The following is a 21,404-nucleotide window of genomic DNA, read 5'->3' on the forward strand; positions in this document are numbered from 1 at the left end:
AATAAACACAAAGATAGCAATGAAGGCACTCAAACAGAGGGCGAGTGTAGTTAGACTTGGGAGGAAGGAGTGAATACCAGGAGGTGAGAGGAATATTGATCTCGGGGGCTCACTGGTGGAGGTAGAGGTCATGAAGCCTTGGGGAGGAGAACTAAATGAGTGTCTGAAAGGTGAGTGGGTGAATGAGGTGCCAGCCTTATCTTCCTGATGATCCACAGGCGGGGGAAAATGGTATGTAGTTTTGAATCCGAGGATTAGACTGCAGAGACGTGAGGAGAATCTTGCCAATATGACCAGCGTCCAGGTAATTAAGCTGCAGGTGAGCAAAGCGGTGGTGCAAAGCATAAGCGAGAGCACAAGAAGCGCTGAGGCCTAGTTATCACCATGAGGGAGCTGACTGACTGGTGGAGAAATGATGGTTACATGGTTAAAATGATGCGAGACACAGAGGGTAAATAGAAGAGGGAGAAAAAGCGACGGGGAAGGAAGAGAAGAGGTGAGAAAGATATGAAGGGAAGAAAGGAGTTAAAAAGAAGGAGAAGTGAAAGAGAGGGGGAGGATAAGAGGAAAGGAAGGAAGGAGGAAAGGAGAGAGGGCACAGGGGGAGAAGAGCGAGGGGACAAGGAGGAAAGTCAGAGAGAGAGGGAGGTAGAGATGGAGAGGGGAGGAATGGCAATCGGGGGGCGTGGTATTTGTCGTGACGTCACACAGAGCGGCAGCTTCTCCTTTTAAAGCCGCTGGTCCCTGACGGACTGACAGACTTTAAATACCGACTCCGCCGGGATCTCTGACAGCTCTGCGCAGCGGGACGCACTCTCCTCGGTCCGGACGCGCTCTTCCTCCTCGGATGGAGCTGCTGCTGCAATTCCTCCACAGTCTGCGTCGCCGCCGGGACTGAAGTCGTGAGCAGCTCCGGTTCTTTTTTCTTTTTTGATTATTTTTTAGGGGAATAATAGGACTGTTCTCGGTTCCGCCGTCCTCTCTGTCTTCCAGCAGGCCGCCGTCTCCTCCGTGACTCTCTGTTCCCATGCGATTCTTCAGACTCACATTCAAGTGTTTCGTGGATTGTTTTTGAGGTCGCTGTCCGATCGTCGGTGTAATTCCCTTTCTTTTATTTCTATTCTTATTTTATTTTTCAAATTAAACCCCTGTAATTCGAGAACCCCCCCCCCCCCCTTTTTTTAAACAATAGACTTTCTGGATTTGTGACCTCCTTTTTAAAAAAAAATTAAAATAAAATAAAAACATTATTAAATCATCTGAAAAAGAGTTGGCGTCATAAATAAAAGACCACAGTCTGGATCCTCGGCGGCACAGAGGAAGAATCACGTTTCTTCTGGTTGTGAGTGAGGAAGAGTGAGAGGGGCCGAGGATAAAGGTCCTGACCCGCTGTCTCTGAGTGACTGTTGGTCTGTAACTGGCAGCTGGCTGGTTTAGTGGGAGTCTGAGAGGAGGTGAACACGAGGTGTGGAAAACTGAGACTGTGAGACTAAAAGGAGAAGAATAACTCAGTCTTTAAAGAGACAAAACCTTCAAAATAACAGCACGCTGAGGGGGACTGGTGTTTTACTGGTTTATGTGGTACCTGACTGGTTGCTTGGACTTGAGTTTTGGGGACTTCTAAAAATACAAAAAGCCAAATTAAAGGGAAAACACCACCCAGCCTTTGCTGACTGGTATCTGAGTGCTTTTTGGACTGAGAAACTGACTTTAAGGATTATAATCTGCAGGAATTAAAACACTCTAAAGTGGGAATCACAGCTGATTATTCCTTCTGGTATCTAACTGGTGTCTGGGTTTAGGAGTGATTTAAAAAGACTGAAATCTGAAGAAAATAAAGGGATTCTAAGTGGGAACCATTGCTGACTATTCCTACTGGTCTGACTGCTAGCCTGAGTGGGAACTGTGGGGAAACACCTGAACAGAAATAAGAGATATTGCAGACAAAACCTGCAGGAATTAAAGGGGATACAGAGGCTGAATATTTGGAGCACTTCCTGACTGGTTCCCATTCTGTGAATGATGGAGAAGCAGGCTCTTCCAGCCTCCTCCTGCTCTCTGGTTCTCCTGGAGGAGACCAAAAAGAGCCCCATAACTCTCTCTAATGGGGGCGGTGGCAGTGGTTATGCCCCTGCGGCCGCTAATGGCAGCCTCGTCCCGCTGACAGTGGCGGGGACAGGCGTCGCTGGTGGAGTGGTGGGCACTGCTTGTGTTGGACAGGACAAAAAAGGTGGTGTGGTCAACGGAGCGGGGCCTGGTTACCAGGAGCGGGAAACCTGGACGCGACAGATGGACTTCATCATGTCCTGCGTGGGCTTTGCTGTAGGACTCGGAAACGTGTGGCGGTTCCCCTACCTGTGCTACAAGAACGGAGGAGGTGAGATGCACCACACACACACACCTGTACGGGGCATGTGCACATCCTCACTTTACCTAATGGTTTCTGCAAGATTGCTGTGAGACAACCAGTGAGACAGACACTTTTTTACTGGTATCCACAAGCACAGATTCTTAGATTTGTGCTTGTGGATACAAACTGTCCAGTTTTCGTGCTCTTGGATGTGAACGGGAATGCTTATTTTAATTTTATAAGCAGATCTTTTCCACAGCTTCACGTTTGTGTACATGGGTGTGAAGATTTTCCACTTTTAAAAGTTCACATTCGAAGGCTGGACACCACCAGACATTTTTTAGGGATTAAAACACACATGCTGCATGTTTGAAGCTGTACAAAGAAGATAAATAATAGCTTAAGAGAAAAATGAAAGCTTTAAAGTCTTTTCACTTTAGAAATGAGGTGGGCCAGCATTATCCCACTCCCCAAAATGACTCCTCCTCTGTGTTTGTGCTGATGTCAGAGAACATCCAGAATTTTATCCTCCTCACAGGTCAGTGTAGGTTTCAGTTCACCTTCAGGTGAGTCCAGGACAGAACAGGAAGTTCAGTCTAACTGTGGCGTGGCGCTGGAGCTGAAAAACATCAAAAATAAACTTTTCCTTTCCGAACTTTTCCTTATGTCATTCAAACCAGCTGTTTGAATCTCAGATTATTTTACTGAATAATTAAATTTGTAGCTGATGGGGGAGGAGCTAAAATACCAGGGGGCGTGGTTTGCCGTAGAGAGGCTTGGACTCAGCTTCTCAGTGACATAATTGGCTGCATGTGTTTGGATGGTGGCAGCGACATGTGTGTTATTGATCAGAGTGACAGCAGCAGGTTCAGCCGATCAGCTTCCAGCACAGTAACGTGTGTGTGTGTGTGTGTGTGTGTGTGTGTGTGTGTGTGTGTGTGTGTGTGTGTGTAAAGAACCACAGCAGGCATAGAGGGAGATACTGTTACTGCACGTGATGCCTTTTACCATATATAATACAACTGTGTGTGTGAGTGTCTCGAGTTAACTGACTTTTATTGAGCCTGATGCTCCTGCACGCTGCTGCAGGGTACATTGTAAACGTGAGGCTGGGCATGGACGCCTGCGTGCACGTTGTCACCTTCTCTCCAGTTTGAAGAGACTCAGTGAAATGTAGGAAAGCAAGACTTATATTCAAAGGAACTTTATTTCAAAAGAAAGGAATTAGCATCACAGGAGAAATGATTCAAAAACATGGATAAACCCAGGAATCTCCAAGCCTCACATCCAGTGGTGGTTACAGTTACACATCTGCACTGGTATTTAAATACCAGGACTGTCTGTCGATAATCTTAAAAGAAATCTAGTTGCTTTGAGCTCAGGCGCTTTAAAATTCAGCAAATCCTCAAATTTTAGACGCATTAATCAATAATCTAAACGTATATCAATGAAGTCACAAAAACGTTTGTAAAGCTTCGTTTTCTGTTTTGTTTGATCATAGATTTATAAATTGATTACAATTGATTACTTTATTTTTAAGTCACTCCAAACTGAATTCTTTTGGGCTCGTTGGACACTTACAGATGTGGTTTTAGGCGTTTTTCTCCCAGTTTAATTAAAAACTATTTAATTCAAATGAAGGTTTTTTGGGAGTAGAGGAGGTGTCAGCAGGTGGATTCATCACCTCTGTTTGTTCTGTCAAAGCTGAACTTTAGCAGCAGAGAAAGAAAGGAGAAAAAAGTTGGATCCTTTCACCTGCAAAGGTCTCGTTCACACAGTCGACCAGTCTGAGCTGGACGGAGAGGAGGAGAGACGGGAAAGGTCTGAATGTTCGCAGAGAGGAGGAGGAAGAGGAGGAGGTCAGGCTTAAATCACAGAGAGCGAAGAGAAGAAGTTCAGCTCTCACATTGCAGACCGTCGTCATGTGACTCTGTAAAGGTCACCTGCTTCACATCTGAAACCAAAGTTAAAGGATCATTCTGGTGCTTTTTCAGCCTTGTCAGCAGCCTCAGTTATTGCCTTCGTCTTTGAGAGACGACTGTGTGTTAACAACTGTTTAATGGAAACCACAGGGTTCAACAGAAGACTGTAAAAGCTGTGTAATGATTAAAAACACCAGGTAGAACATCTCAGAGCTGATTAGGTTAATTAGTAACATGATTGTTAATGAAAAAAAGCATTCCAGAGACACTCTAAGCAGGACCTGTTAGGTTTTTATTTCCAGCTCATTTTAACATTTTAACTGCTAGAGTAGCTTTGTGTGACTCACTGCTCAAAATCATCCTTCTTTGCCTTATACTGGTCCTTGTCACACTCCCTGGTTTAGCTCCTCTCCCTTTTAGGCTAACTTTCTTTCTTCTGACTTTTGCAATCAGGAAACGAGAGAAAATGGCAAACAATAGCTTAAAAAGGGAATGTGCGAGTCTAAGAAGACTGTCAAAAAGGCCACGAAACCAAATGTTGTTCAGCAAGTCAGCAGAGAAAGATAAATTACATTCATTTGTCCTAAGAAAACACAAAAAGCCAAACCTGTCACCTCCATAGACGGTTTATTTTGTAGGATGCATTAAAATTTCAGATGACGTCTCCACATTTAGTTTGTTTGACTCTGTGTGTAAACCTGGTGACTTTGTGCACCTTCAGCTGATTATTGTAACTTGCATGCAAATCACGGTGTAGCATTTCATATCAGAACACGAGGTAAACGCACTGCACACACGCTCCATCGCGTTTGGTCTGAACGCATCATTCCTGTGTTTAGTCGCTGACTCTGATTTAAGATGTGCAATCAGCACTTTATGCACACGTTGCACCTCTGAGACGTCCCCATCAGGCGGACATGTGATCAGTGTTGAAGCCGAATCTTGAAAACTGTAAAGACCTGATTTTCCTAAAGGTTGTTTTCTCCACAAGAAGGGAGGGGCCATGCAATCACTTCTGTCTGCTCGTTTGTTCGTTCACAGTCTAACATCCACAGTTTTCAAGATATCACGGTTAAATTTTCTATTAGCTATCAATAACAGCTCGAGCAGATTTAATTTGGGTGTAAATCTGGTCAAGGCCAACATAAAACTTTATATTACCCATAATGTTTTATGGATCATCTTCAAACTTCACAACAAGACCTCGGGAGGCGATTTTGCAAACATCCCACACTGCATGAACAGACAATAAAATGTCAAGTTTTTACAGTTTATAGAAGGATTTTAGCCAATTCTGCTTCAATCAAATAGGTAATAATAATAAAATAAAGTTTCATGGTTCACATGAATTAGGAAACAGCTTTAGTTTCTATTGGATCATCTCGACACTTTAAATCAATACATCAGCCATTGATCGGCATAAACGCTTTCTTTGATCGGATTATTTTGTTAATCCTTGTAGTGTCCTCGGGATTCCCATACACTTGTTTGCCATACACCTGGGGTCATTTTTGACCCGAGGACACACAAGGGTATACACCATTATAAGACACAAAAAGATTAACGTGCTACACTAGATTTCCATTTTACCGATGCTGACATCGGCCCTCGCCATTCACGCTCTCTTAGTGCTCTTGTGTCGTTTCTGTAAACCGGACGGTCTTGTAATGTTATTGCATATTCACGATCAATCAGCCGAATCGCTCATTGTTGTAACTTGTCTATGGGAAAATGCGCACATGCAGTATTTTGTGTTAGTGCGTGACACTCCCTGCAAACATGTGCAGCTCTCCTTTTTTTGTTTAAAATATTTGTTGCTGTTTATTCCTCCTGTTAATCTTTAACAGTATCTGGTTAAATTATTCATTCAGCTTTACAGTCTGGTCTGTAGCTGTTTTATCAATTTTTCCGCTTTATTCTTTTAAAGCTGTTCTGAGGAAGAAGGTTAAATATTCATAACTGATCTCGTCTCGATTTGCTGTTGCGTAGACTAAGCTGTAGACTAAGGCCAGGTTTTTGTAGCTACAGTATCCGGACGACCCATAAACGTGTCACATGCAGACAAACGCAAAGTTCCTGTTTCAAAAAGAGGTCGGCTAAAAAGACACTCGCTGATGTGCAGAACCTGCAGAATCGCTCATCCAGGAAGCTAACACACACGTTATGAATTAAATATTCCCAAATATCTTTGTGAGATACGTGTTTGAGTTTTACATCAGACAGACAAAATTTTATAAAACAATTGTTTGGCCAGCCTTTGGTTTTTTTTTTTAAAAACACTGCTTCAAGATCTTGTTGTTGAGGTTAGCTAGAGTTAGGTCAGTTTAAGATGACTGAAGGTGAAATGAGGTGAATCTTGGATGTTAAGAGGCTTGGCAAAGCATTAAATAGAATTTCTAGTACAGATAACGGTCACATGAGAAACTTTTAGCAAAAATGAGAAAACTCCTCATCCGAACGACCTCAAATATGGTAGTGAGCTCACCCTCGTCCCCAGAGGGTGAGGGTGAGCCCTAGTTTAAAGTGGATCAGATGAACGGTCATCGAGTTAGACAAAAAGGGACAAATGGCAGTTTCCTCCATTATCAGTAAGGGAAAGTTTCTATATGTTAAATAAAAATGTTTTACAGGCTACTTTCTACTTTTAGCTGAGTAAATGTTGTGTTTTACATCCTTCCTTTCACTCCTTTGTGTCCTTCCCTCATTCCCTCTGTCCTCTATCCTTTTCTGTCCTTTCTGTCTTCGTTGTCCAATAAATCCAAGTCACTTAGATTTATTATCCTGCAGAGCGTGTTCATGCTGCAGTCACCCTACCAAGGACACACACACACACACACACACACACAATCATTCTCTGCTTCAGTGATTATAAAATGACCTGCAGCTCAGTTTCATCTTCACAGATCAGTTCTGTCCTTCAGATCGCTCGTCCGTCTGTGTGCGCCTCTTCTGTCTTTGAGAGGACCGGCTGTAGTTTAAAATATTCTCAGCGAGGACATTTTGTCCAAGCTGTTGTTTGTGAACGTTTGTGTGCATGAGAAGTGGATCATTTCAAGGTTCAGTTTGGTGATGAATATTATGACTTCCCTTTCTCTAATTCTTTCTGTAGAATTGAAAGGGTTAAGAAGAGGGTACCGGGATCCTTGAGGGGATTCTCCGAGTGCCTAAAGACTTACCAAAGGTCAGTGAAAATGTGCCAAGGGTCCTTGAAGGTGTTCCAGGGTACCATTGGGATCTTTCAAAGAATGACTTCTAGCTTCCACAGATCATTGAGGAGGATGCTGCGGATGTTATACGAGACATTTCAGTGTTTTAATTTTAGAAGGACATTGAGTTGAAGGCAGAAGACCTGGAAAGGTCAGTGAAAATGTTGCAGGAGTTCTTGATGGTTTTCTAAGGGTGCTGTTGATTTGAGACTCCATAAGTCCTAGAAATTCTCCCAGGGTTCAACCAAAGGCCTCCAATGGTGCTGCTGTGGTTTTTGGTGGTCCTGGGAGCATTTGCAAGGTTGGTTGAGATTATACTAGAACCTAAGAAAGATTTTTCTGGAACATTTAGGTTTTCCAAGGGTCCTGCAAAATGCAATTATTTGCTAATCATTTAAACTCTGTATATCTGATAAATAAACAACATATCAAATGCTGGAAAAGACCCTGGAATAATAAACAAACTGCATAATTAAGCTTGTTTGGAAACAGGGAGGTCAGCTGTTTATTTGACCATTCTCCAGTTACTGCAGTATTGATCTGCTCTGTAGTCAAGCAGTCTGATTGATCTGATCAGAAGTGATTGTTCCTGCTCTGCTTCATGTCTCCATGGGAACGTTTTTTTTGGTGAGGTGTCAGGGTCGGAAGTCAACGTTGGATACAGATTTTGTGTGCGGGTGTGTTTCCCTGCCAAATGTGACATCATCATCCCTCTCACCACGTGGACCTGAGATTAACAGGAGTGGCCTGTAATCTTTTAATCCTGTTGACAGAGCTTGCTCCTCCTCCTCTCCTCTCCTCTCCTCTCCTCTCCTCTCCTGGATTCAGGAGACAGACACTATCTCTACTTTTAAGATTAGGCTTCAAACTTTCCTTTTTGCTAAAGCATATAGTTAGGGCTGGACCAGGTGACCCTGAGTCCTCCCTTAGTTATGCTGCTATAGGTGTAGGCTGCTGGGGGATTCCCATGATGCACTGGGTGTTTCTTCTTCAGTCTCTGTGTGTTTATACATTTATACACCTCTCTGTATTTAATCAATAGTTATTATGAATAATCTCTGGCTCTCTTCCACAATGTGTCCTTTGTCTCACCCCCACGGCAGATGACCGCCCCTCCCTCGTTCTGCCGGAGGTTTCTTCCTGTTAAAAGGGAGTTCTTCCTTCCTACTGTCACTAAGTACTTGCTCATAGGGTGTCATATGATTGTTGATGATTTCTCCGTGCTATTGTAGAGTCTTTACAACTAAGCTTGATTAAGCTTTATAAACAAAACTGTATTGAATAGAATAGTTAAAATGTTCATGTTCACTTTTGAAGTGGTTGCAGATGGAGGGACTTTTAGGATGATCTTCTTTGAAGTCCTGAAACGTGCAAGTCAGAGTTTCCTGAAAGAAGTAGTAATCCTGAACATCCTGAACATTTCTTCAGGATGTTCCAAAGGCTCAACGTGGTCTTGATGGTCCAGTACAGAAATTACTTCCATCAGTGATGAGGACTTTTTATAATTTTTTTTATGAAACTCATATAAACCTCGATTTAGACACAGAATTGTTTGGTATTTGATTTCTACAATATTTTTCTTATTTTTTTACGGCCTTCAGCTGTTCGTTGAGTCATGTTATGGATCTTTCTCTCTGCTCAGTTAATGTGGGCGAGTCTAATTTCAGCCGAGCTGAGGTTAGAATTTGGCAGCTAGTGTTTGTGTGATGTCACTGAGGCTCCTGGTAAGTAGACAGGAACCTGTTATCTCACTGTGTGTGTAGTTTTATGCAATCAAAGTGACTGATGAGTCAATTAGCTGGAGGTTTGTATGTTTGATATCAGCTATAGAGAATTTTGAGCTAATTAATGATACTTGGACCAGGTACTACAAGGATAAAATCTATATTCCTATTTTAATGAACTGTTTCCATGTGAGCATGTATATTATATACTTTCACTAAGTCATGTGCAATTATTTAATAATAATCTATATCTTTCCCTCTTTTTGTATTAACTAGTTTAACTTCCAAACAAAATCTATAATAATAAGAAATGTCACAGTTGTGAAAGAGACCCAAAACATTTTTACCAGACGTGTTCAGGATGTTTCTATTGACAAACCAAACGTCGGCACTGATGTTTCACTGAAATGTTTCATGTATGTCAGAAATAAAAATATTTGATCAGTTGGTGTTTGCAGTTTGGAAAATCAGTTGAATTTAGGCTTATCTCTATTTGATTTTAGCCTGCTATAGTCACTCCCACTTCTCGTGTTACTGAGCCTTATTTAAGTAGCAAACATAATATCTGCACTCACACAATAATTGACCTTTTATCGGTGAGTTGGCAGATTGAATAACAGTTCATAAACCTGTAATGAGGCCGATTTGGATGATACTTAAGCTGCTTTCACACAGTTGCCCTTTCTCATACATGGCAGATAAGAGGAGATGGTCCACATCACTAATGGAAATGTTACAGTGAGCTGCTTGAGCAGACCAAGCTGAAGACGAGGCTGCCTCCTGGGCGCCTCCTGGGTGAGGTTTTCTGGGCATATCCCACCGAGAGGAGGCCCCCAGGCAGACCCAGGACACACCGGAGCGATTATATCTCTCGGCTGGCCTGGGAAACCCTGGACAAGCTGGATGGATGGAAGTTTAAATGTTTGTCTAAAAGGTCAACATAGCAGCAGACAACCACAGATTAAGAGTGTTGGAGTGTTTTTTCTCAGGTGTGTTAGTGAACAGTAGAGACACATAGACCTGCACAATTCATTCAGATACGAATTGGAAGTTATCAGGGCAATGACGAATCTCCTGCTCTGTCATTAGCCCTGTTATCAGTCTGTCAGTCCCTCAGCACGTCAGTGCTTAGCCCACTGACTTACCTCGGATTAACCAGCTTAGCTAGCTAACTGTAGCGCTGCAGCTTAGCGAGGTAACTGCAGCTGTGGCTCTATTTGTTTCTGACTTACTTTCAACTCTGAACTGACCACGTGTGGGACACGTTAGGTGACGCTACCACAGCACAGGGTGATATTATGCCCTTTTTCACGTTGGACCTTTTAACTGTCAGTCCTGTGGTTACTCATGTAATCATCCTGAAATCTTGGTAATTGATTGAACTGCAAACAACTGCACAAAAGCTAATATGTATTTTTTTAACACAACATGTGACTTTCATGCAACGAGCAATAAGCATTTATACAAACTTTACACATTTCTTTGATGTTTTCCCAACGACATAACATAATGTCTGCCTCTAACATTTTGGTAATGTGTTTCCATGTGTAGCTACAGTTTTGTGCATGTGTGTGTCTGCTGTGGGTTATCATCAGTTTGGCTAAATGTCAAGGTAAAATAAGATTCTAGAATTATATTCTAGATACAGAGAGGTCAAAGGCAAGATTGTACAATCTAATCAGTAGTCAAAAGCTGGACTCTTGAATCTTGTCATTAGCCAAAGATTAGACGACAGAATCTCATCAGTGGTAGAAGGCTGGACTGAAGAATCTCGTCAGTAGGACTCTTGAATCTTGTCAGATTGGTTAGTTTATGCACTGCTGGCGACTTCCACCATCTCTGATGCTATCAGTCTGAAAAATCGATTCTCACTGACCGGCGGTTCATTGTCAGCTAACTAAATGACCTGACAGACAAACTTGGCCCAGCTTACTTTGATCGGGATTTATCTGCGGCAGCTCTAACTCAATTTGAAAATCAGAATCTCCATAGAAGATGATTTAAAATCGAACTGTTGTTTTAGAATAACTTTACTTTCGCTAGCTGGATCTACTAAACCGACCGAGCTGCTCAATGCTGATAATTGTTCAAATAATACATTTAATTTTCTTCTAATGGTATTTTCTCAAAAAGCTTTTTCGCTTTGATCTGACTGCACATCTCCTGCAAACTGTATTCAGTCTTCCTTCAAAATAATTTTTTTTTTTAATGCGTAATCTGAGTTTTGGCCAATAGAGTACAAACAATCTGTAAAAATGTTTTGGAGCCGTCAAACGCCTGGAACTTTAAAATTGAAATGAAGCATCTTATTATCACATTGCTTAATGCAAAGTTAAGTTGGTGTGTTTCAGTGCAGCTGACTGTGATGAGGCTATAGTACTCTGTAATCCCATTAACACTGAGTTACTGATGAGCTAACAGCATTACACCACTTAGCTCTGACCGTGTGTGTGTGTGGGGGGGGGGGGGGAATTTTTAGCGAGCTGCTGGCATAGCCGACCCTCCCCCTTCCTCCATCCTCTCTCTCTCTGCAGTCATGACTCACTAGCAGCTTGTGTGTTTTCATGCTAAGCTAACCTTGGCTAACACAACAGAACAGTGTTTGACTATGAGCGGCAGCAGGCCTTCGCTAACCCACGTTGATTCACTCGGGCTTGCGTCATTCATCAGGTTGGCGTCATTCAACCTGTCGTGCGTCTCATACGTCATCAGCGGTGATGTGAGCTGCATGTGAAGCAGCCTCACTCTGAGAGCTGGTGGTGTGCACCTGTTTGTGTGTCATTGTGAGGACCAGTGGAGGTTTTAGATATTATGAGGACATTTGTGAAAAATGTGGACGGTTTTGGATAATGAAGATATTTGTCAGCACAGTGGACAGTTTTAGAAAGTGAGGGCATCTTTGGAAAAGGCCTTACATCAAAGGCCTTGTTGGATAGTGATAGATATTTTTTAATAGTGGGGATCAAGTTTAAGCTATTGTGAGCATTTTTTTTCCAATTATTGTGAGGACATTGGTGAAAATTGGACAAATCTTGTAGACATGTAGATTTAGATACTGCGAGGACATTTGTCAACATTGTGAACAGCTTTTAAAAGTACAGACATTTTTAGGGAATGATGGATACTGTGACTTTGTTTTCCGGAGGACATTTGTGTGGACATCTGTGGATATACAGTTTTAAATATGTAAGCTCAACATTTAGTTGAGCTGTTTGAGGGTTCAAACCTATTTTTAGGCTATAGATTAGAATACTAGCTATGCATGGTGTAAGCCAGGGTCCTCACAGTGATAGAATAACACATACAGTGGGGCAAAAAAGTATTTAGTCAGCCACCGATTGTGCAAGTTCCCCCACCTAAAATGATGACAGAGGTCAGTAATTTGCACCAGAGGTACACTTCAACTGTGAGAGACAGAATGTGAAAAAAAAATCCATGAATCCACATGGTAGGATTTGTAAAGAATTTATTCGTAAATCAGGGTGGAAAATAAGTATTTGGTCAATAACAAAAATACAACTCAATACTTTGTAACATAACCTTTGTTGGCAATAACAGAGGTCAAACGTTTACTATAGGTCTTTACCAGGTTTGCACACACAGTAGCTGGTATTTTGGCCCATTCCTCCATGCAGATCTTCTCGAGAGCAGTGATGTTTTGGGGCTGTCGCCGAGCAACACGGACTTTCAACTCCCGCCACAGATTTTCTATGGGGTTGAGGTCTGGAGACTGGCTAGGCCACTCCAGGACATTCAAATGCTTCTTACGGAGCCACTCCTTTGTTGCCCGGGCGGTGTGTCATCCAGCCTCGTTTCATCTTCAAAGTTCTCACTGATGGAAGGAGGTTTTGGCTCAAAATCTCACGATACATGGCCCCATTCATTCTGTCCTTAACACGGATCAGTCGTCCTGTCCCCTTGGCAGAAAAACAGCCCCATAGCATGATGTTTCCACCCCCATGCTTCACAGTAGGTATGGTGTTCTTGGGATGCAACTCAGTATTCTTCTTCCTCCAAACACGACGAGTTGAGTTTATACCAAAAAGTTCTACTTTGGTTTCATCTGACCACATGACATTCTCCCAATCCTCTGCTGTATCATCCATGTGCTCTCTGGCAAACTTCAGACGGGCCTGGACATGCACTGGCTTCAGCAGCGGAACACGTCTGGCACTGCGGGATTTGATTCCCTGCCGTTGTAGTGTGTTACTGATGGTGACCTTTGTTACTTTGGTCCCAGCTCTCTGCAGCTCATTCACCAGGTCCCCCCGTGTGGTTCTGGGATCTTTGCTCACCGTTCTCATGATCATTTTGACCCCACGGGATGAGATCTTGCGTGGAGCCCCAGATCGAGGGAGATTATCAGTGGTCTTGTATGTCTTCCATTTTCTGATGATTGCTCCCACAGTTGATTTTTTTCACACCAAGCTGCTTGCCTATTGTAGATTCACTCTTCCCAGTCTGGTGCAGGTCTACAATACTTTTCCTGGTGTCCTTCGAAAGCTCTTTGGTCTTGGCCATGGCGGAGTTTGGAGTCTGACTGTTTGAGGCTGTGGACAGGTGTCTTTTATACAGATGATGAGTTCAAACAGGTGCCATTCATACAGGTAACGAGTGGGGGACAGAAAAGCTTCTTACAGAAGACGTTACAGGTCTGTGAGAGCCAGAGATTTTCCTTGTTTGAGGTGACCAAATACTTATTTTCCACCCTGATTTACGAATAAATTCTTTACAAATCCTACCATGTGGATTCATGGATTTTTTTTTCACATTCTGTCTCTCACAGTTGAAGTGTACCTCTGGTGCAAATTACTGACCTCTGTCATCATTTTAGGTGGGGGAACTTGCACAATCGGTGGCTGACTAAATACTTTTTTGCCCCACTGTATGTGTGTGTACGAAGCATACGGGCATTATTCTCTGAATGGACACAATGATTACAGCTTTTTAACGATCTAGAGCATTATTATTATTATTATTATTATTTAAAGATGACCTCAACTCAAATATTTGTTGTTTTAATGAGCAGGTATTCAATCAGGCTAAATCCACAACTGCATTTTTATGATTTTTCTTTTATAATGAAGGTTTTAATGTTGAAATATAATGACCTGAGGTGTGTTTATTCAGGCAGGGTTTTCTCATGTTTGTCTCACAGCTGTACAGGCAGGTTACATTTTAAGTGACATAACCTGGAATGATGTAACTGTAGCAGCTGAGCACGGTGCAGTCAGCCCAGGTTAATTCCTCACTACCTCACATTACCTGCTCCTGTTCTGGCTTATAGCAAGCTCTACCGTAAAAACCGAATCAGTGGCCGTGCTTTGCTTTAAAAGATGGCTGGTCTGGTTAAAAGACTTGCACACCCTGGACAGAACAGTTGATCAAGGTCGTACAGTTAGGTGGCACTTCAGATCTCTTCATAGAGAGACGGCAAACTGAAAGAGTTTACTATGAACTTGAATGTTCAATATTTACTAATATTTTTTGTTTTATGAAGACGATTGAAGGATTGATGGGTGGAGAATCTGAAATCAATATGTTTTTGTGCAAAACAGCTAGACAACGCGACTTGTTTATTTAACTTAAACAACAAAACTGTTAAAATCCAAGATTAAGGATTAAGATTTAATCTTCATGAAATTTAAAGAAGTCCAGTCATTTTCTTTCAAGCTCCTTAGACAACCATGACCCGGATGACTGAGAACCTTCACACACGTCTTTTTTTGTTTTTTCTTTTCCAGAATTCTAAAATTAAAGTCAGAATTCTGGGGAAAAAAAAAAGACATGTCCACCTTTCCATTTCCAATGAGGATCAATGAGCTGAGGAAAATCTCGTGGACAGTCAGTGGTGCTGACAGTTTAAATGTCATTAAGTCAAATATTTGCAAAGGTTTGAGGGACAACATAAAACCTCATTATGTCTTGAAAAGAACCAGAGGCCAAAAACTGAAGGGTAGCATTAAGTTTTGGTCCCGTTGCTCTTGCACGACCTCTTTCTAGTTGGAAGTTTTGTGTTTTCTTTATTTTATTAAACAAATTAAGAACAACATTCAATCTGCTCTGATAAGGCTTCCCTCTAACGTTCCTGTAAATGAACACAACCCAGTGTTTTCTCCACACACTCTGTTCTCAGTCGCTGCTCTTCTTATCAGAAACTACTGCAGGCACATCAAGCCCAAACTTTGTTTTCATCTTAAATAATGGTCCAATTAGCAGTAAACAGACTACTGAAAGATGTAGTAAATCACATTAGGCTTATTCATTCAACGACTTTCACCAAGTGATTTCTCTGAAGGGAAAACTGCTATAAATAAATAATCAATAACCATAGCTTTCCCTCACTGCTCTTTACTGTGCATCTTTATTATTTCACTCTGCAAGTAAAGTCAAAGGAAGATCAATATTGAAATCTCCCACACTTCCATGCACGTTGATTACATCAGATGCAACATAACAGGTGTAGCTGGGGTGAAAGTGGGTTGCAAAGAAGCTTGCAGCTGTGCCTGATCTAGCTAAATCAGCTCAAGGTGCACGTGCTACTCGAGCTACCTTTGCACAGTACTAAAACCTCCACATAAAACTGATCTTGTGACTCACAGGGAGTTTATTTTACCCTCCTCTTTGTTTAAAACTTTAACCACATGTATATTGAACACTGTTATGACAGGAAAAACATCTGAATAATGTTTAATGTTGTGGGTTCAATTTCATGTGAAAAATAATGGAAAAACTTAATGTTGTGGCTGCCATCAGAGTGCTGCTGTGGGAGAAAGCATCTACACTGGTTGTAAACATAATAAAGTACCACTGAGCTGTTCCCTTAACATTGCAGTTATGATATGATGATAGTGGCCACCCCTCTTTCTCCTTGTGTAAGAGCTGAGAGCGTAATGGCAGCCGCTGTTATGTAACTGCTGGCACACAGCACCCCCCTCTCTGCCCCCTGCTCTCTCTCTCACCCCTCCAGTGTCATGCCAGTTTGATTCCATTCATACCAGTTCCTGGTGGCAGTGTGACCCAGTTACCCCTTGCTGTTTGTGTATGTGTATATATATTTGTGTGTGTGTGTGTGTGTGTGTGTGTGTGTGTGTGTGTGTGTGTGTGTGTGTGTGTGTGTGTGTGTGTGTGTGTGTGGATCCACCATCACGCCAATTAAAATACCAAAGTCGGAGCGAGAGAGTGAAGAGGAAGCATAATTGTTCATTCATGTCTCTCGCTGCAGTTCAGAGTGAAGGAGAGGAAACTCATTCATTCACTGTTTCTTTAGATCCATCAATAATTCATCACTGCCAAAGCATTAAAATGTGATTCTAACATGTACGGTTCATGTTACACTTCATTCAGTCACATTAAAACATCATACAGGAGCCGATTTCTGCTCAAAAGAAAACAAATGAAAGATTTAGTCGTTAAAATGTTTGAGAAGCAAAATAATTTTGTTTGATTTTATGATTATAGACATGCAGCTGAGCCTAACATGCAGAAATGAAGATTTATTGATTGATTCAAAATAACTTTAAAGAAGATTATTGCCTTTTTTGTTAAAACATTAACATTTGGAGAATCTCAAGTAGAAACAAATTATTTATGACTGAATAGTCATAGTCTTTATTTTAGGTCAGAAACTTGTGAAATAATCAAACAAGATAGATAATCTATCTCAACAGCTCTAAACACAAGTTACTCTAATTCGCTTTAGTTTTTTATATCTCAGTTAAATAAAATCCAGTGCGACAAAATCAAAAGGTTAAATATGTTTAAAATTCCATAAAAGAAAGTCCAATTAAGCAGAAAGCAATAATTTAATAAAGCAACTCCAGAAATAAAAATATAGAAGGGAAAAGGTGATTATGACAAAACCGAACGGCTCTATGGAATAAAATGGCTCAATAAGGCAAACATCACAAAAGTCTTTGAGTTATTAAAAAAAATCATCCACTGTGCAGATGTAACGCAGGCTGAAACTGTGTGTGAGGCTGTAAACATGCTTCCACTGTGAGGGTTTCAAGAAGACTCGTACTGACCCATTCAGGTGGCTGTTAGAAGAACTGCAGGTTTTTGCTGAAATTTCATGAACAGGAAAACTGAAACTATATAATAAGCAGCGCATCTACATGCTGTGAGAAAACTCTTGATTTTGAAGAAGATTTTCTTGTGCAACAGTAACAGAACGGTTAGAGTTTTCAGATGTCTGAACGTCCCTGAACACGTCATCACCGATGACTCTGTCTCCCACAGGTGTTTTTCTGATCCCCTACCTGCTGATTGTGTTCGTTGGAGGAATCCCCATCTTCTTCCTAGAGATCTCTCTCGGTCAGTTCATGAAAGCAGGAAGCATCAACGTCTGGAACATCGCGCCGCTGTTTAAAGGTGCAGTACGCCACAAAGTGGGACTTTACATTTACCAAAACAAAACACTTTAGTAGGACTTTAACTACTTTTACATTTTTTTTTTTTTTTTAAGTGAAATTTTATAATTCCACCTCTGCAGCGTAGCCTTTGGAATATTTGGCCCATTAATCTGATCATGGGAAGTTTTCTTGCTGTGTATCAATATGTGTGTGTGTTTTTTGTTTTTTTTATTACCATTATAAGATTTGATCAGATTATAAATTCCACTGCTAATCACTGCATTGTCATGCTTTTCAGTGAATAATAATGAGATATGCAGCTGCAGAAGCCTTAAAATCCAAACGAAGGAGATGAGTTGGACCTAAAGTTACAGAAATGTTTGAAAACCAGAATGTCTGTCATAGATCAAAGGACAGAGCATAAATACAGTCATGGTTCGATTGTTCACAATCACAAGCATCTCATAAGTTTTCCTTCCCTGTTTTTAATTTCTGAAGATTTCGTTATTCCTAAAATCCCCCACTGGGGAAAAAAAAGTCCTGGGTGTGCCGCTGCAGACTCTGTTGGCTTCAAGTGCAAACCTGTCGTCAGGCTTTACAAACAGACCAAAGATATTTAAGAATATTACATTCAAAGACTGAATAAAGGCACCGTGTCGTCAGATTTAGGTCAGTAGAAATGTTGTTGGCCGATCCTTATGAGCGGGTGAGTCTGACACGTCAGTCTGTGAGCGCACATTCAGCTTTCTGTGGAGGTTTATCTGCAGGTGGTAATCTGAGATCTGCTGTACGTGACTCCACACCCGTCTGGAAAACTGCACACACACACACACACACACACACACACACACACACACACACACACACACAGACTGTGCATTTGTGAATGTGCTCGTTTCCTTTAACTAAACTTGACCTTCAACTTATCCTTAACCATAAACATCTCTTTACCATAAAATTTTATCATTTATCATGATGTCCTCATAATGTGACTATTTAACTATATTTATGGCCCCACAACACGAGTATTACACACACACACACACACACACACACACACACACACACACTCAGTAATAATGCACGTCTTGTACCACTTAATAACGCTTGCACACTGCATTTTTCAGAGGGCTGATCTTTACAGGGGACCACATGACTCTTCGGCTCTATCAGTAGCTAACTTTACTACACCGGCCTCCCTTTGACCTTTAGTGCAGTATTGACAGAGCTCCGCCTTCACATTCATTCAGTCTGATACAGTTACAGGGAGCAACACCAACAGTCAACACCAACAGCTCATTCATCTGTTCTGAGAGTCTCAGCAGGACTGGAGCTAAATATGGAGCAGCAGGAGGAGCATGAGGATGCATGTAGCAGAGCAAAGAACGAGCCAATCACAGGCAGATTTAGTTTTATATATTAGAAAATACAAGGATGGACCTTAAATAAAATAAAATAAATACATTCAAATAGTAGCAGACAGATGTCCAAACATGCATGGAAACACATGAAAAGTCAATATTTGATATAAACACGTTTATTCTGCAGCTCTGCCTGAAGCCCTTTTCTTCTAATTTCTTTATTTAGTCTTTATGAAGCGCCTTGAGGCGACTTATGTTGTGATTTGGCGCTATATAAATAAAATTGAATTGGATTAAATGAAAAGATGAGCAGCGTCTGATCTGCCTAAAGGTTGAGTACTTCAGCCTTTTATGTCTTTGTGAGTTCAAGAAGATTTGGAAACATTTCTCTCTACTTTCAAACCTGTCATTTTTTACATTAGCATTTGTTTTTCAATGTCCTCTATAATTTTCTGTAGATTAAATTTCTTTACTGTTAACCCAGGGGCGAGGGAACTCCAGGCCTCAAGTTCTGATGTCCTGCAGGGTTTAGATGTGTCCTTGATCCAACACAGCTCATTTAAATGGCTAAATGACCTCCTCAACATGTCTTGAAGTTCTCCAGAAGCCTGTAATGAACTAATCATTTGAATGAGGTGTGTTGACCCAGGGTGTTAAACCTGCAGGACACCAGCCCTTGAGGCCTGGAGTTCCCCACCTCTGGGTTAAGAGGCTATCATGGGATTAATTTTTGTATTTTTCCTCATATTTTCCTAAAAAACTGACTAATATCATGCTGTAAATTCGATTTCCCAAAATCATTCAGCACAGTTTGGCAGTAATTTTAGCAAAAATGGCAAAAACGTTGCTGTTGTTTGTATGTAGTCACTGAAAAATCCCGTGTGATCAGATTTTGTCCTCACACAGAAACTGTGGGTTTTTCAGGTTAGACCGTTACATGTGTGTTGGATGTGGTTCAGTTTATTGTTGGTCGTCAGAAAGAAAACACGTGGTGCTGGGATGTGGGCCACCTTCAGCTTGTGTTCAGTTTAATAGATAGAGTTCATTTAATTCACAGTGCAGTCTGGATTTTACTGACACGCATAAACTCAGAAATGTTTGTACAAACAGAAGCTCGAGTCTCTATGAAATAATTATTTATTGTGCAATGAAAGTCATCAAATGTTCAAGAATAGAAACAAAAATGTTCTGTTGTGTGCTTCAGTCTTTGTATACTTTATGTATAGCAGCAGTCGGATGGTTTATACAGGCTGAAGACCAACAGTGTTTAACAGTGTGTCAGAATAGTCACACAAAAACTACAAAGTATAAAAGATAAGAGAATTTAATAAGCCAGGCCTGCGTCAGATTGGCGACTTGTCCAGTAGCCTGCCCCTCAGTCTGTGGTAGCTGGGCTAGCCTCCCACACGACCCTGATGAGGATAAGCAAAAGAGGATGGATGGATAGTTCAACATCATAACACATGTTTCAGTGAAGTGCATGCATGCAGTTGCAGGCTAGCTCTCAGTGCCCTGCAGTGTCAGAGAAGATTAGGAAAATATCTTTGTTGCATTTACAGAAGAAACAACCAAAACAGTTTTGTGAGGATCTGTTGCAAAATGACACATTTTCTTTGATTAACCAGGAGAAAGTATGAGTGAGCATCTTTATGCATCATACACCAGCAAGAAAAAAAGAAGCTGTAAATGGTGACTAGACTTTAATGACCCCAGTCAGCACAAATAGAAACAAAGAGCTTTAATGAGCTTATGCTTTCATCTCTTTCTGTTAATAAACGTGTTGTTTTCCACCTGCTAAACTCTCCCTGTGCTCTCGTCCTCTGCAGGTCTGGGTTATGCCTCCATGGTGATTGTGTTTTTCTGTAACACCTACTACATCATGGTGCTGGCCTGGGGCTTCTACTACCTGATCAAGTCCTTCACCGCCACGCTCCCGTGGTCCTCCTGCAACAACGAGTGGAACACGCCCAGCTGCATCGAGATCTTCCATCACCAAGACTGCAAAAACGCCAGCTTTGCCAACATCACCATCGGCAGCAGCAACATGACCTGCGCCGACCTGGCCGACGCGCGATCGCCCATCATCGAGTTCTGGGAGTGAGTTTTAAATCTGAATGTTTCCAACTATTTCCTATTACTGAGGTTTGTTTTATATAAAATTCACAGAAGTATTTGTGACGTGTTATAATGGCTGAATGCAGCTGAGAGCCACAGACTAAGCAGGGAGGTAAGAATTAGAGATGGACTAACACATTGTTGGTGTGAATGTGATGACAGAGAAAATAACAGCAGACGTGTCCTGTAGTTATAGGTGAGAATGAGACGCTCACAGATGTGATGTGCAGCTTGTGAAGCTTGCAGCTCCTTTAATGGCCACTGGAGCTATTTTCAGCTCTTCGATCATGATGAAGGCTCACATGTGCTCCTGTTCGTGGTGAGGCTGTGTCGTCCTGGCACCTTATTAACACAGCAGAGCAGCTAATGAGG

At 41.6% G+C, this 21,404-nt stretch overlaps 1 protein-coding gene across 1 annotated transcript in view; it reads left to right on the top strand.

The window, feature by feature from the left end:
* Positions 1-761: 761 nt before the first annotated feature.
* Positions 762-21,404, top strand: part of slc6a8 (solute carrier family 6 member 8) — a 46,761-nt gene continuing 26,118 nt past the window's right edge. The window contains exons 1-3 of the mRNA XM_085443397.1: positions 762-2,377; positions 17,444-17,575; positions 20,744-21,014. Coding sequence (XP_085299523.1) covers positions 2,020-2,377; positions 17,444-17,575; positions 20,744-21,014 — 761 coding nt within the window. The 5' untranslated portion in view covers positions 762-2,019. The remainder of the gene's footprint in view (positions 2,378-17,443; positions 17,576-20,743; positions 21,015-21,404) is intronic.

This window comes from Copadichromis virginalis, linkage group LG20 (genome assembly GCF_057382275.1).
Source record: "Copadichromis virginalis isolate Kocher_CV1m ecotype Utaka linkage group LG20, C_Virginalis_male_GT1.1, whole genome shotgun sequence".
In the NCBI taxonomy this organism is placed as follows: domain Eukaryota; kingdom Metazoa; phylum Chordata; class Actinopteri; order Cichliformes; family Cichlidae; genus Copadichromis; species Copadichromis virginalis.